This window comes from Rhipicephalus microplus, chromosome 9 (assembly GCF_043290135.1).
Source record: "Rhipicephalus microplus isolate Deutch F79 chromosome 9, USDA_Rmic, whole genome shotgun sequence".
Classification (NCBI taxonomy): domain Eukaryota; kingdom Metazoa; phylum Arthropoda; class Arachnida; order Ixodida; family Ixodidae; genus Rhipicephalus; species Rhipicephalus microplus.
Window position 1 is genome coordinate 114,177,087 of NC_134708.1, and position 17,240 is coordinate 114,194,326.

At 43.8% G+C, this 17,240-nt stretch overlaps 1 protein-coding gene across 4 annotated transcripts in view; it reads right to left on the reverse strand.

The window, feature by feature from the left end:
* Window positions 1–2,288: 2,288 nt before the first annotated feature.
* The window catches only part of LOC119163083 (atlastin-3), a 211,358-nt gene continuing 196,406 nt past the window's right edge, over window positions 2,289–17,240 (reverse strand). For 3 of the 4 annotated variants that reach the window (XM_075874259.1, XM_075874258.1, XM_037415017.2), the window contains 3 exons: window positions 15,703–15,774; window positions 5,044–5,193; window positions 2,289–2,458 (listed from right to left, as the gene is read on the reverse strand). In XM_075874259.1, the coding sequence (XP_075730374.1) occupies window positions 2,387–2,458; window positions 5,044–5,193; window positions 15,703–15,774 (294 nt within the window). In that variant the 3' untranslated portion in view covers window positions 2,289–2,386. The remainder of the gene's footprint in view (window positions 2,459–5,043; window positions 5,194–15,702; window positions 15,775–17,240) is intronic. The other variant, XM_037415019.2, reaches the window with a different exon arrangement.

Below are 17,240 nucleotides of genomic sequence, written 5' to 3' on the forward strand. Positions count from 1 at the left end.
ATTTTACTAGTCTGGTAGGTTACAGCGGATTACTAACGCTGGCACACGAGTATGTCACGGCGAGCGCATCAACTGACAGTAAATTTCTTTGAAAGCAGTTTATTAGAAAGCTAATCCCTATGTTGGAATTGGAAGTTTCAAAAAGAGCTCAGTGAAAATTTTTGATTGCTGCTATGTGCCTTGTCTATACGGTTTAGAGAAGGTTGTTTTAACATCATTTCTTGGACTAGATGTGTCTCAGTGTGGACAGGGTGCTCTCGCGTTCCTGTGGTTGTGTGTATTTCTGTGTAAATCCCAGGAAGGAAAGGTGCATGGAGGATTGAATATTGCCATATTGTGTCATCGGCAGTGGCCTGGATGACGCCAACAACGGCACTTCGGGCAACCTGTACGGCTGGTCACCCTCAGGTTGCGAGTTTCCCGCCAGTGGGCGAGCTGTTACGTTTGGAGGGTCACCCCTTTGCCGCGACCGGCAGAACAGAAGGTAGCCGCCTCATTTTGCGGTGATAAGGTGCAGCGCCAAGACGCCCTGCTGTTTCTATGTGCTGGGCGCTGCGTGGCTGAAATTACTCCACAAAGAACCGCTGTTCTTCGGGTCCGCGCAGACATGCGACACGTGGCATCTTCGTGCCCCGGAAAAAGCCACAATGCCGAGCTTCCGCCGATTACGGACATCGGACCATCACGCTGTGCGTCTCTGACTTATTTGCCGCCGACGCTCAAATCAGCACCAGATGTCCAGACATGGCCCCTCGGAGGCGTGTGGCAGCTTGGGCTAGTTGGTATGGCATGAGGATAGTTATAGCGCGAGAACAAAACGACGACACAAAGACAAGACGGACACGACACGACATCGCACTCGTCTCTTTCGTGTCCTTCTTGTCTCTGTGTCGTCGTTTTGTTCTCGCGCTATAACTATCGTCATGCCCTCGGAGGTGCCTAGACCGTGACTGCCATTCGACAAAGCATGGGTGGTCGGCCTGAGCGGCGAGATGACACACTCGTTTCAGCCCGCTCAAGCGAGATTCGCCGAAGGAGACAGCATTGCCGGGACCATACACGTGTTTGTGTATTTGTGTATGTGTATGTTGTGGGTGGTCTCCAGCATAATGACACTCGTGGGTGCAGTGGGACATGTTATTGGACAGCGTAGTACGAACCTATTGCCCGATCTAGGGATCTGGGGAGATGAGACTGTATTAAATCAGCTCTCGCGGGTTGCTTAGGGTGGTTCATGAAGCTTGTTCAAGAGACAGCCTTTTTAAATGTATACAGAGCTCTCAATGCAGGTCTTCGGGCTAGAGAGCCCGTACCGTGTAAATATAGTAAAGAAACCCTCTACGAAGTTCAACCTCCTTCTGCCTCGACATCTTGATCCCGGATCTCCTGTGCCGCAAACCCCAGTCGCAGCAGAACCCAGCGCGAAACTATAGGCCCATAATCCGGCATGGCGATAGACGCTGGTACGCAGTGGCACTGAGTTTTACAATGGCGAAAGTTGCAATGAGAGACGTTTAATGTTTTTATTGTTTTCTTATTTAAGCAATAGCTATTTGCGCCTGGAAAACTAAAATTGACATTATAGCAATGATGCATGGCGCAATGGTTAACCCTCTGTCTTTTACGACCTTTTACCTTTGGTGTAAATTAATGAGCATGAAAAAAAGGAGAAAACGAACAGCCCCCGATACACACCACTGATCTTGCACAAAATACGGAAACATAGCTTAACATCAAGGACTCATGCAAGGCAGTCTTTTTATGTATCTGTTCAATACAAAATGCTTTAATTTTACATAAAGAGTGGCAGTCACATACAAATAAAAGCAAATAAACAAAATAACAAGATGCACGGGCTGTAGCAAAGCGATTTTTACTAATTTACTGAGAGGGTAGCTTACCAGTAGCCCAGCAGCGATTGAACCACATAAATATTTATGTTCTAAATAGTACGTTTGAGTCGGTGACATGATTTTATTTTTTATGCCTCACTGAACTTTCTTTATATTCTTGGCTCGGCTAAATTTCGGTCATCAGAAAAAATACGTAAAGCTTTATAGCAACGTTTGGCTTGACTATATTTTGAAGAATGTGTTGTGCATGTTGATGAGGTGTTCTGAGTCACTGGCATGTGAGTGAAGACAAAAAAAAACGCACGGCTCATTTTTTTCCAAAGCTCTTCTACTTACTGTTGTCTTTTGTGTTCGAAAAGCGCACTAATGCTTTGAGCACACAATAGTGGGCAAATGCAAAATTCTTTGAACCATATGAATCTTCTTGACACATACTTAACTCAAGTACACATCTGCATTGTGTTTTTTTTATTTCACTGCCATACAAATGAACTCACTGTAGCTGGGAATGGCGTCCTCCAGCATAATAGCTATCACCGTGAAGATGTCCAGCTGAGTTTTTCTCTGTTCTGGTTGACGATGTTCTTGAACTGTTCTTCTGTTTCCTGCGAATGACCATGTACATGAAACCATTTTGCTGTAGCCTAGTGTTTTCTAATTTGCAAGAAGTGAGCAGTTTCTTAGCAAAACTGACATGTTGCAACAATTACGAAATGCCAAATAGCGATTGTGCAAGATTTTTAACGGCTGACGTAAACGTGAACGGCAAACACTTTTTGAAAGTACAAATGCAGCATAGATAAAAGAAAGTGGATGGATAAGAATGCGAACTGGGAGTTTACTTATGAAACGAATTTCAATGTGTGTGTGAACGTTTCTTTGTGCCTTCTTTTCTCCTTTACTGGCTCAGAAAAAAGCTTTAAAAACTGATACACTTTCTCGATTGATTGATTGATTTGTGAGGTTTAACGTCCCAAAACCACCATTTGATTATGAGAGACGCCGTTGTGGAGGGCTCCGGAAATTTTGACCACCTGGGGTTCTTTAACGTGCACCCAAATCTGAGTACACGGGCCTACAACAATTCCGCCTCCATCGGAAATGCAGCCGCCGCAGCCGGGAATCGAACCCGCGACCTACGGGTCAGCAGCCGAGTACCTTAGCCACTAGAGATACACTTTCTCGTACATATGACTAAGCAGGCCTTAAGGCGGAAACCATCTCCTTAGTCTTTTATTGCGATAGGAACTATATGAGCAATCTCGGCTGGATTTCCCCGACGGCGTCGGCTTCATGTACCTTATATGTATACGTATTCACATATATGAAAACGCAAGAAAGAAAAAAATCTAGAAAGAAGACTTGGGCGCGCAGAATCGAACGTGGTGCCTCTGCGTCGTGAATGCGAGGTGTTAACTACTGAGCTACCGAGAGTTTCTTCCTTCACCGTTCAAATGGCAAGCTATTTATATCTACCACTCGCAGCTGTTGGCGGGCATCTTGAGGAAGGGGTGGGGGGGAGCTATCGCGTTTTCAGCATTATCAGCAGGATGGGCGCATTGAACGCGCGCAGCTCGCCTCTCTCGCGTACTCTTGCGCATGGAGGGGAGGGTAGTAGACGATAGGGAGTTTTAGTGCTGGGTACGCATTCTCTTGGGGCGTTGCAGGCTTGGGAGCGCGCGGCGTTGTGTGCCCAACCCATACCTAAACGGAATGCCTTTTAGTTGGTGCCACAGTGGCATGCACGCAAACGCAAGCCGCACGAAGTTCACACGCGCTCGCAGAGCCATAGCGTCTTGTCGCGTATTATTTAAGTCTTTTTATGATTTAAAATGTTAAATAAACATACATAGTGATCAGGACACTTCTTTATTGTGTACAGTAATCTGGTATACGCAAAAAAGTGAAAAATTCAAGGTTACTGTGACGACAGTGTCGACATCTTGTGACACTTCGTGCAACCGCAGTCATGAACACGTTAGCTTAGGCGTAATGTTTTTGAGGTGAAAATGAAGAAAAAGGATACTCATTTGTAACCTTGTCGCTGCGCAGTTTTTGCAGCAGCTGTACAATGCACAATGTTTCTGCAATAACAAAGTTGTGATTGTTTGTTTCACTATGGCCGCGCTAGATGGCGCAACCTATTCAGCTGGTCGGGGGCTGGCATATGCCTTTTAGTTTCTACGTTCCAGGCCATTCTATCTTTGGAAATCTGGCTGAAACCGTGTAATCGCTATAAGTGCTCGCACTTTGGCTTATTTTAACTCGACGGCTAGAGTATCCGCAGTGCGGATACCGTGAGTTCTTTTGAAGGTGGACCGCGCGGACGCATGGCCCCATCGCCCCAGCGATCTTGCGAGGCATCTGTTTGGGGTTTCGCCCATGCGCAATACCGCCGCCCCAACGTCCTGCGTACGCAAGCCTCTTGGGTAGCCAGCACTAAAACTCCCTGTTATTTCACGCTCTTTATCTCCCGGTGGGGAGCATCATACTTCTTGACTGGTGTTGGGCTTGCACTTGAATGATTCTGTTGCAGTAGGGCACAGCCTCCGTTTACGAAAAAAGGCGCGCTTTTCAAACACAGCGAATTAACAACTCACAAGCTTATTCGCGTTCATCTTTACCTGTTAGTACGTTTCGTGCGTCATTTGTGCGTGAGAAACGTGGAGCACCTTCTAATCTGCTTGCCATTCCGCACGCGACCTTCCAATTTGTTGCTATCGCGTTCATTGAGTCGCCTTTGCAGCAAAGGTGTGACGTTTTTTTTCTAAGTCAGTGTATTGATACTGCCCCCACACCTACGAAAGCGTTCTGCACCTAACGTGCTTTTGTACGAATAGTGCCAAACCACGTTAATAAAAAAACACCAAACAATGATCTTGTAGGTGTGATCAGCACACGTGACTTAAGCGATCATTCATGTGATTAGGTCAGAATGTGTTATTTGCGCTACGTAATAGCACAATGACGGCATGATGACAGAATCTTGGCGTGACCAACTTTTGCCTTGTTTGACGCTATGGTGACACCACATGATGAGGTCCCCACGTAATGTTGATTTTTTTGGCATCTCTCTTGTAGACACGACGCTGCGATAATACGGTCGACGCCATCCTCCAGTTTTCGTCCTGAATGACGCCTCACAATTATGCAACGTGATATATTTGTATTGCCGTAGAAAGGGGCTTACATGTTCAAGCTTGTTCACAAAGTGTCGCAGCACTCTTTTACCGGCCGCAGTGCAGCCTCTTGCAAAAATATGGCGCACGGATTGCTGCAGTCTGTTGTGATATGTTTCTAGCTGCTCCTCACTGAGGCCAGAAGTGGACTCTTCACACACCTGCACACAAACCGACAGCATTGGTGCGCTATTCACAAAAAGCTTTCATGACCTTAAACTGACACACGTTGGAAAGATGGATACATATACGAACATTCGCCGCTTTCTCTCGATGTTCTAAGCTTCGGTCTTGAAGCACTATACAGTCACGTTTATTTCCCTGCACTAGCCTGTTCGAGAAGTTTTCCAACTGCTCAATGGTTTTGCCTAAAAGCTGGCGCTATGTAAGCACAGGCTAGGTAGTTAGTAATGTACTAAATTGTTATGGCGTTAAGCTGTATACCAAACAGCTTAGACAGAAGATAACATGCAAGAGAGATAGATATGTTTGATGTTTTATTTAGTCATACTTTCAGCCCCATTCAGCCTATAACAGGGGTGAAAAAAACATACATACACAAACATGAAGCACACACTATGGGAAAAACAAAATATAATGGTCAAGGCCCTTACAAAAATATTTATTGACATTAATTTGGCGCACAATAGCATTGTGCATCGTTAAATACTACGTCGCTTAGGTTTCTCAAGAAGCGAGATACACCTGCACATAAGAATATAGAATTTGGCAGCTTATTCCACTCACTGATTGCCTGTAGGAAAAAGCTGAACTTAAAACAATCGTTGTGTGGTCTGGGGAGGGAGATTGTACATGTTATTCCAATCTCTTGATGTTTCCTGAGTTCTTATAGTTATATTTTTTGATATGTGAATTTTTACTGGTTCTTTTTTTATTAGGAAGAGTAATTTAGCCTTTTCGTGCTCTGTCCTTTGTTCTGGTGGTTGAAGGTGTGCTTCCTTACAAAGCTGTGGTAGGTAGTTCCAATGCTGGTATTTACTAGTTTTAAAACGTGACACCAGCCTTTGTGATCTATCTAGCTTGCTGCAATTATTTTTCTATACGGATCTTATACCACCTTTGCGTACTTTATGGCTTGACCGCACAAGTGTCTTGTAAGTTAAACATTTCACTTCTGGACTAGAGTGGCACAGATTTCTTCGAAGCCTCCACATCACTTTGTTGGCCTTAGCAATGACGGAGTCGGTGTGCAAGTTCCACTGTAGATTGAAGCTTATGAATAATCTCAAATATTTGTGGTGATCCACACTGCTAAGCTCAAGATCGTTTATTTAGTACGTCCTGTTTAGAATGCGTTTTTTTGCTAGTTACACTCATGGCTACTGTTTTTGTGGCATTTAGATTTATCCGCCAAATTTCGCACCATTTTTGTATTTTTGGAAGTTTAGATTCAATTCTGATTGACGTGAAGGAGTTTTTGCTGCTTTATACAATACACAGTCGTGTGCGAAAAACCTAATTGGAACCATACTTTCCTTGGGTACATTAATAATAAAAATCAAGAACAATAGTGGGCTAAATACGCTACCATGGGGAACTTCAGGAATTACATTAACAAGGGCAGATATTTTCATGTTAAGCTAAACGTGGTGTGTGTGATTGGAGAAATAGGATTGAAACCATTGCGTAAAGTCAGGGGTTTTATACGATTGCGTTTATTTTTACCAACAGTTTAGCGTTTGACAACTTGTCGAAGACTTTCACAAAATCCAAAAATATTATGTCAACCTGGCCTTGCGAGTTGATTTCAGAGGAGAGATCGTGAACAAGTTCCACGAGATTTCTAATTGTAGATAGGCTTTTTCAGAATCCATCTGGTTGTAAGTATATCTTGTTGTGAACATCTAGATATTCTAAGAGACGTTTGTAGATAATGTGCTCGAGAATCTTCGAACATGTACTTGTGAGTGAGATGGGGCGAAAGTTTTTGCAGTCATTATCGCCTTTTGTCTTTGTGTATCGGTATGACCTTATCAACTTTCCAAGCAGTGGAAAAGCCACCACTAGCTAATTAAGGCTAGAATATAGTTGTCAAGTACGTATAAACCAAAACTGCGTACCTATATAGAAATTCACTTGGCATTCCGTCGGGTCCTGCCCTTTTGTTTTCGTCAATGTTAAAGAACAGGTTCAACACACCTTGTTCACTAATCATTATTTCTTTTAATGCAGGTGTGTCAGGAGACACATAGAAAGATCGCACTCTTCTATCACTGGGAGTGAATATTGACGAAAAAAATGCATTAAAACTTTCAGCATTGGCCTGTTGGTTTTTTGTCTGCATTGATGAGGGCTTGCACGCTTGGATTCACGTGTCTCAAGGACTTACTTTTGTGGTGCTTTCCACAAAAAGTTTTCTAGCTTAACGTTATAAAAATTATCCTTAGGATTATCAACTTGGGAATGATTGTCTTGTGAATGATTCATCTTGTGAATGATTGTCTTCTCCTCAGGCCAAGGTTGCTTTGAGTGAGCTTTCCGTTTACGTTTGTTGCCTTTTGGCATGAATCACTTCACACGTTATCGAAGGATTTTGCTCAGCTACAGCTTTTGTCGTGTTAAAACAAACATTTGAATGCATTTATTACCACTCGCGAGAAATAAAGCCATAGTGCATCTGTACTTTCTTTTGGATTTTGCAAGAGAAAAACAAAGCTATCGAATAAGTTTTTAAGCTTTTCTAAAACAGCAAAGTCATCAGCAGCCGCAAAACTTCCAACTTTATTTTTGTAGTTACCATGCAACTTCACCGATGCCATATCTAGGCAAGACATAACCATTTTATAATGTGATATTCTCTCAATTACATTACAAGTTGCAACATTTTTTTCCAGAATCGATAATACAAAACCAAGGTCGAGTACAGCGGATGCATTCCTAAATACACGTGTGTATTTAGACAAAATTTCGCATAGATTCCAACAAAAGTCAAGATGGAAAAGATGCTCACAATGTACTACTCCTGTTTCTGTGACTTCGTTCGCATGTTATTGAATACCGGACAAGTTGAAATCACCAAGCAAAATTATTTTCTCGTCCTGGTGCATATTAAAATCCATAAAATGTCTTAAGTCAACCAGCGCCTTGGCGGGAAACAGCGGTCTATACATAAGTCCAGTGTACACAGGGCAATGATTCATTCAAATGTTTACCCATACAGCTTCAATGTCACCAGGATCTGGTGAAATTTCGTATTCTATGTCTCTTTTATTCATAAGTGATACCGCACCTCCTCTACCACTTCGATGTTTTCTTACTAATACGAAACCTGGCGGTGTAACTTTCACGTCAAGTACATTACTATGCAACCATATTTCGGTGGCTTCCATTATGTCAGGGTTGTGTTCCAAGGTTTAAGTGTCAATTAAACGCCATTTGTTCAACACACTTCAAGCATTGAAATTTATGATCATAGAGTCAGCTGGTTTGAGGCAGTCTGGTCATCGTAGGCTAGGTTTAGCAGATGCTTGGCACCTGACCCTTTTTTCAGAATTTTCATTCCAGCTGTACAGAGCATTGTTGATAAGCACTTTTTCATACATCAGTCAAACTTTCAACCATTTCTTTCTTTTTTCTAAACTTTAAACCAACAGGTTTCTCTGTACCTCAGTAATACGTTTTGAATAATCACTAATTGTTATGTGGGTGCCCTTTAGCTTGAAGCAATTTTTCAGTATCTTTTCTTTGTCTGAGTAGTCTCAAATTCTAAGAATTACAAGGTGGTATTTGCCAGGCAGTGTTTTTCCAAACCTATGAATTCATTCTATAAAATAAAGCTTCTGGTTAAGAATGAACCCAAATATATCATCATTTACCTTATTCAGTAAGTCATCAATACTTTCAGGTCGTTACTCCTTTTTACGTCTCTGATGACAAGAATGTTTCGTCTCGAGTGATTTTCTAGGTCATCAACTTGTCTACATAGGGCACTCAGTTAAGTCTCGCTCCTGTCTATTGTATACTGAACGTTTCGAAGTCGGGCATTTACACTTTCAATGCAATCTAAATATTTTTCAATGGTTATTATTCTGTTCTGCTCTTGATTCATAGTAGCCTCAGTTGAGGTCTCTTGCGCTTCCATCGAGAAATTTGAGACAAGCTGTTTTTTAGTTTTCTAGTAGTTCCTTAAGCATGGAAACCATGGTAGGTTCAGGGTTTTCCCCAACATCTCCTGGGAGTGAAATCAGCAGACCCACAAGCGCTAAACAGCCACTTGTGCAGTTCAAATTAGTGTGTGGACACGGCAACACATCCCCGAAATGATCATCCGAACGATAACTGCAGTTCTAGTCCTCAACCTGCACAAGTAGGGGTATATCAGGTGACATTACCGTGGCTTGGTTGCCGTGTCCACTGCCACTCAAAGCAAAAAGTGTCCCTTTTATAGCTGCTGACGTGGCGCTGGCAGCGTATATTGATGACGCCATCATTCCACTGGTGCTGGCAGCGTAGAGTGATGACGCCATCATTCCACTAGGTTGTGTAGAGTAGGAGTGGCTATTGTACTGCAGATACGGGGATACCGGCATACCGAAGATATCGCCAGCATTGACGCAAGCATCGATATGTGGGGTTAAACGACCAAAATCACCATTATATTATGAGAGATGCTGCAGAGGAGAACTCCGGAAATTTCGACCGCATGGGGTACTTTAACGTGCACCCAAATCTCAGCCCACGGGCCTACAGTAATTTCGACTCCATCGAAAATGTAGCCACCGCAGGTGGGCCTCATCCCGCAAACCTTAGCACTTTAGCCACTAGACCACCGCGGCGGGGTAGGGAGAGAGGTAAATAAACGTTTATTTCGAAACAATGGTCCGAGCGATGCCCGGCATCGTCCTAAGGTGGGATGGTTGCACAACCGTGGTCACAGGTTGCACAACCGATGCTTGTGCAACCTATGACCACGGTTGTACAAGTGGTGTTTTTGGCAACTGCCGAAAGAGCTGCGCTTGTTGAAGCTGTGGTCGTAGCTTGCACAACGATCACTTTTTATCTTATCCCCTTGGTGGCATTTTGATCACGTAGAAAAGCTCATTCGCATGTCACAGGGCATTGTTTTAGGGAGACTCTAGTTGTTCTCAGGTTGTTGTTGATGTGTCACAACTCAAATAAAAGCCTCCTTGCTTCCAGGGTTCATTCGGCTGTTGATGACAGGTACACCATCGAAATCAATTGTATGGTCGGCTTTTCAAAAACGCCGCGTTCTGGTTCCATGCAAATACTGCTTTTACAACCGATGCTCTCATTTTCCTAAGAATGAATCCAGCGGGTCCCGAAATGTAAACTTCATTAAAAAAGTGTTGGAGCCATTCAATTGTGAAGAGAACGTCGAGAAAAAAAGAAAACAGAAAAAGGTTCACGTAACAGAATTCCTTGTGCGCTTGTTTTCTGTTTCTCCCTAATGGCGTAATCACTTGCGCCATGTGCTTGTAGTAAAAGTTTTTATTCCGACGAATTATGTTCGGTGGTACGGGTCTGGATCGCGTCTTGGCGTCGGATTAAATTTTATGGTCTTGGACGGTCCAGGATTGGTGCTCTAGGTCAGTGATTAGCAGCGTAAGCTCCCAGATCGCGTGGAGTTGGTCACTCTTTAAGGCTGCACCACAGGTATTGGTCATTGTAATGGGACATTGGCATAGTATGTGCACTACCTGTCGCGTCAACATCTGTGCGCATATTGTTCATGATAGCTGCTCTGGGGTTAGATTAGGTTTGTACCAACCGTGAATAAACAGACTGATTCTGGTTCAATTTCGGCGAGTTGATAAGAATGTAAACTTCTGTGACCAGCCATTTCATTAAAATATATTCCTGGTCATCCAGTCTTCCCACTCTGACTCATCGTATTGCCGGAAGCTTCACAAACCGGTGCTGGGTCTGGAAGCCCTCGAGCCATGTGGTGACCACCCTAATCGCTACGTTTTGAGAAGGGGTAATCATATAAGATTAGCCTCTTTTCTGTTGCCTAATACAGAGCTTTACGACTCGTAGTGCGCCTGAGGAGATTCTACCATTTTGCGACACTTGGCGTCGCTGTTTGCAAATCACTGGTGAATACTTCCACTTGTGTTTGTGCTAAACCCAATGTGATAGCTACTTCCTCTGCCTTTCTTCACGGGTGAAAAACTGAAGGTCACACTCGTCAAACCTTCCTATCACTGTTCAAGCAAAATGACGGGGAAAATCTAGCGCAATCATTGTGGTTTATCTCTTTTGTCGTCAGCCGGCCACCAATCGGTACATCTGTATGTACGACGAAGATTTTTATCTCGCGAGTGTTCTGTGCCCGTGCCGATGTCAAAATGACTTTCCCGACCCTTTTTTTCTCACCTACATCAGCCTTACAGCTTTGGCTTCCGATTCTGCATTAAAGCCCAATCTAAGTAGGCCGCGTGCTGCGCGTGCTTGTTTTTCAAGCGTCGAACTTTGTTTCAATTTCTTTGTTCGCAGCTTAAGCGCATAAAAAATTACGTGTGATGCCGTCAAAAAAATATTGGTCGTTACTTGCAACAGCCTTCACCTCGACCCAAATATTTAGCAGCTGCTGTTAAGGGCGTGCTAAGTTTTCAAAGTTTAAGCAAGAATTTACCAAGTTGAAAGCACGAGTGAAAGGTGGAAGAACGATGGTTACATGAAGTGTTGATTGGTTTTATAGTTATCTCGCAACACGTTTCAATCCAGTAAGGATTAGAACATCGCAGGGACGAGAAAAATAAGAGTGAATAGGTATTGTGTCTGTTTCTTGTAGGCAATGGTACAGTCATTGAACACAAAGCCTTTAAGCAGAAACCGCGAGTACTCGTTTGTCAGTCCAGGAACGCCATCCTTGCTTCCTCGGGCAGAGAAACCGCAAGCCGGCCGCCGCAGGAAGCACCATTCGGTAAGCATGGCGTCCAAGTCTCCTCATCACTCACTTCCCTGCCAGGAAAGGCGTGCAGCCCTCCTCAATAACTCAACGCTACTGAAACCAGCTGTCACTGATTAAGAACATCACTGTGGTGATCACTGAGACGTCAAAATATTCCGCGGCAATGGCCACCGGCAATGGTTTTCCAGGTAGCACGCCAGAAGATGTACTAGGGCCGCTGTAATCTCCACAGCCATCACTCCTAGGTCTAGCGGCTCCTCACCCGACCTGCCCAATGACGTCATGTGGCTGACGTCCTTCCTTGCCCAGGAGCAAGGTGGTTTCGCCGTGCGAAAGTATGAATTCTTGTACTGCGCTACCAGTGGCTGGAACTGATACTCTAAAAGAGAGAGTGAACTTTTGGACAAGATATTCCTCTCCCAAGGGAGTGTCTAGTCCTCTCTTAGTTCTTGGAGTCTCTTTACCTTGCCGCTGTTGTACTCAGTGCTGTACGGATTAACTACTGGAGTTCCGAGGATTCCAGAATGACGCCGACCTGTGGATAAAAACAAGCACTCTTGCGACCGGCTATGCCTGGCCGGATCAAAGGAAGTGCTTGGTAGACATTGACCGCATTCGTGAAGCTGCGAAAGCCTGGTGCAGCTGTGAAGGCGCTGAACAACAATTTCGGCCTGAACGATCTTCCAGGTAAAGGCATGTATTTCACATATTTATTCACGCCTCCGTCCTTAAACCTGCCGTCCCAGGCTCTACCTTCTAAGGGGGCTGTGAAATGCATCACCTCGATGGTGCAGTTTGAGGGCCTGCCAAGCTGCCCTGCCTTGGGGTCAAGCTACGAGGCGGAGCAGATCTTGGTACAGCTGCACCCTGTAGATACTCTACGGGGAGCTTGACAAATCACCCTGTGGCAGTCATCGATCCTAGCTGTCAGGTACACACCTCCCTACAGATGTCAGTCTACCTATCGGTACCTGCAACGAAACCAACCTCGACAGATACCAAGATCGTCTCGAAGCCACAGCAGCTGGTAAGTCGGTGAAGCTGGTCAGTGTTAGAGTGACTGAAGGCGTCGGTTTACTGCGCGTGAATGCTAGTTCCCTGCAGACTCGCTGGAGACGACACACTAGCCATTACTCTCGGTTTGGTGCATATTCAAGAGCTGCGTCATTCCCGACCATCAGCACCGTCATTGTTCGAGTGTGCAGGCGCTTGCCACTCTCCCAGTGCCGTCTCTCTAAATAATTCTGATGTGGATATCATGCCTTAGGATATTGTGGTGGAAGATGTGCCAGCAGTATCAACGTTTGTACCTAAGTATAAAACTTCTGACCAAAATGGCTTGGCCGCGCATCACACGTTGTCAAAAAGCCAGGAGTCGAGCAGCAGTATGACGTCGGAAATTTTGAAATATCAAGACCTGCCTCTCAAGCAATTACTTGAACCTTTCCCTGCAATGCTAAGATGACTCGTAGCCTCTGGACGCACAAAGAACGAAGCAGTAGCCTTCACACAGTGTGTGCCCGATATTCTGAAAGTTAGCGTCGTCAATTTATAGCAAGAATGAGACCTGCACCACCTGGATACTTCGACACAGCTCATGTCACCCACCATAGTGTCTGACAATAAAGCAACAGAAGTCTAGGCGTATGCAGAAACAATCACCATGGCTTGGTCAACTCCGGCCGTGAGAGACGATTTCGGCAACTCTTTCTACAATGTCGCAGCGTGACCGAGACCTGCAGCCACACTAAAGTGGTCAATCTAGGCCACCTTAGTCGTGTGAATTCCCGCAAAATTTTTTTTGTTTTTTTTTGTTTTTTTGGTTTTTTTTGTTTTTTTTTTGTTTTTTTTATTTGATGTAACCCAGGGCTGTTTTTAGTTATGACATCTTAAAGTGTAAGCGTAACTGCCGTGTACTATCGCTTGAGTCTGCGCAAAAGCTTCTGTTGGCAATGATTCAATGTTTGTAGTTCTTCTCTGTGTCGCTAGGGTTATGGGTTATATATGATGTGCTGCTTCTGAAATAAAATTAGTTGCGAGTGTAGCGAGTGTCGTGTGTTCTTGTTCTCTTTGTCCCCGTGAAAATTGCGCTACTACACCATATGGTTAAATGAGGTCACCTTAGTCTTCGGCGCTTCTACAAGATACATCGTGGCCTGCTGCTAAAGAACGAGTACTGAAACACGAGCCAGTTTCACCCGCCAGAGACGATACGGCAGCCCACCATGTTACGTCGCAGCCTTGGCCGAGTCTAAAGACTACAACGCCTCTAGAACGCGAGTGCGCCCTTGGTGATACTGGGAAGATGAGGAAGACGACGATAGGGATATGGAACGATCGGCCAAGAAAAGGGTGTTGTGCCTGTTTCTTCTCGACAATACCTATGCTAAGAAATTGGTGTTTGCTGATTCCTTCACGGTCGTCAGCATTTACGCTGAACTGAATAAGGCTATACATATCAACGTAAACAAAAATCTGTTGCCTAGAAAGTACAGAAAGTCGTGAAAACGTGCATTTGAAATAAGAGTGCGAATCATTATCAACGGTCGACCCCTGATGGGCTGTAGTGCGATCACAATATAAAAAACGCTCACAGGGCCTCTGTTGCATTTGCCTAAGAAGACTCGAAGGGCGAACGCTATCTTCCTTTTCTTCAGTCTATACGTTGCTCGTGCGCCGCCTGAGGCGGTTGCAGCTAGTAAATCCAAGTAAACAAGTGGTGCTGAGCTAAGGAGGCGGAAAAGAGAATAGAGGTGAGCGTTGAGCACAACCTCTGGTTGGCGATGTTGTGAGGAAAGAAAAGACGTATGACAGTAGAGGAAAGCGCAGAGAAGAAGTAATAAAACGTACCATTTTTGTCTAGGCGGGTTTCGAAGTCGTTTACGTACAGTCCGAACCCAAATGCAATGAAAACTCGGCCAGCCAGAGAATTTATCAGAAAATTCTAGAGAACCATTGATTTTACTGTTCTGCGTGAACGAACAAGAAAGAAAGCTACAAAAAGGATAGGCAGTAGAATTAGAAGAAAGTGAGAGGCAATGGAGTATAGAGGAAAAGAAACTGAGTTTAGCATATTCGTACGAGGTATGTTACATTGCAGCAGGAACGTGCGAAAGGTAAGGGAGAATAAAAGGGGTGTGAGTGAGGCGGGCTGCGCCTATGGCTCTGCTATTTTTAGTCTTCGCATAGCGTGTGTGTTATTGGCAAGACAGAAGGAAAACATCCCGGCAGCATCGTGATATTCGAGAATGACACAGACAATGAAATTCCTTCTCGAGTTCGAATTGTTGTCACTGGCCTCAGCAACATCTTTTATCAACTAGTTCGACCGTTTGAAAATTACGCAGTTTGTTGTATTTGTAAAGAATGGAAGACAATCGCATTACCTGTGGATGTTATTTCATCTTTAACAGAAGCACCGTCAATTTGAAACGCCTGAACTAATTGACAAGAGAAGTGGTTGAAACCTATAACGTCACTTAGAGTGTTATTAGTGCAGCCTCTGTTTTTTCTGCGTGAGAAGGAATAATGTCTATATTTGTTTATTCTACCAAGATTTTTTCTGCTTGTGTCTTGCCAATGCTACGGATTTTGCACTCGCTATATATATCATTCACAATTATTAATGAGAATCAGCAGAATCAGCGCCCTGCTGTTCGTTATTTTTTTTCGTGTCTCTGTGTTTTTAGTGGCGTGCCATTGCCCAGTTTAAGATGAATTCCGAACGATGTGCCGTCTTACTGTAACGTCAATCATATTCGCTTTAGCTCCTTACCAGTTCCATGCCTTGTTCGTAATGTTTCACAGCGTGAGCATATGCCTTTGAGTTGACTGTTTCTGTTGCCGCCTGCAATAAAAGTACATCTGACATTTAAACATTGCCGCTACAAAGTCATCCAGTACAATACAATAGTTATGTTATCTTTATTTAGTATAGCTTATTAGGCCACGTTAAAAAAAGGGCTCTGAAAAAGCTACTTGTGTCATGTATTTAGGATCCAAGCATTTTGTGTAAACTTGCAATCTTCGGCCGCTTCTATTCCTACGCTTATATCAGTTTATAGTTTCTAGCACAATAAAAGAAGGCAATTATATACTTTCCACTTTGTGACATGATAAATAATGCCTGTAACGCGAGGTGTCGCTTCAGCCAGCGCCAAGACAAGCGGGCTTGTCTTGGGCACAACTACAATTGTCTACATTGCGCGTGCATATTCTTTGCTCTGGCCTCCAACCCAAACAAAAGAGAAGGAAAGAAAATGATAAGCGTGTCAACTAGATGGGTGAGGAGGAGGAATTGGCGTGCCAAATAGGTTTAGCCACAATAAAAGAGAAATCAATTAGCAAATCAAAACCTTGGAAGTGGTGCTTTTGACGATATTGAGGGAAACCTGTGTTTCAGGAATCTCCAACCGATTTTATCAATATCAAACTTTCATTGGTCGCTGTCATAGTTCAGAACAAAACCTACCTCAGCTTCTACACTTTTGTAAAGAATCGCCATACTCAACCCCTGCGGGTTTTTGTTTCGTTTTACCTATTTTTTTTACTAACTAAACCTTGGCTGCAGCCACGGTTTTGACAAGCCCACTCGTAGAAACGTTCGCTCTCACAACACCTGCTGTTCTAGATTTTTCATAAACTCAAGCATCCTTGAAGGCAATTTCTGGTTTTCAGTGCAACTTTTATCGAAGTTGAAGTTTCGATCCATCGTTGCACACAAAGATAAGTTTATACATTTCTACAAAGAAAGCAAAACTCGCTGTTCTTGATTTCTTGTAGTAACACGTCCTTTCAGTAAGCGTCCTTGAAAACACCGTAAATATTTTACGAAGAAAGAAATTTGTGTTTCACAACTCATATTTCAAAGTTTATAAATTGATCTTATTCGATATGTTATTATCCACAAACAAGCCCCACCGTGGTGGTCTAGAGGCTAATGTACTCGGCCGCGGACTCGACTGCATTTTCTGTGGTGGCGGAAATGTTGTCGGTACGTGTGCTCAGATTTGGGTGCATGTTAAAAAACGCCAGATGGTAGAAATTCCGGGAACCCTTCACTACGGCGTATCACATAATCATATGGTGGTCTTGGGACGGTAAACCCCACATATCAATCAACCAACAGGGCAACTTGCTTCTTTTCCATGTTTCGCCTTTTTTGCAAAAACACCCTTTTTGCCATCAGATGAAAAAGTTTAGCCAAATAATGATATTAGCTCTCCCGCGCTGTCAGGCACGAATTCGCTAACAAAGCAGATAAAAGCGAAATTTGAAGAGAAATAAAATGTTAGCACATTCAGTGACAGAATT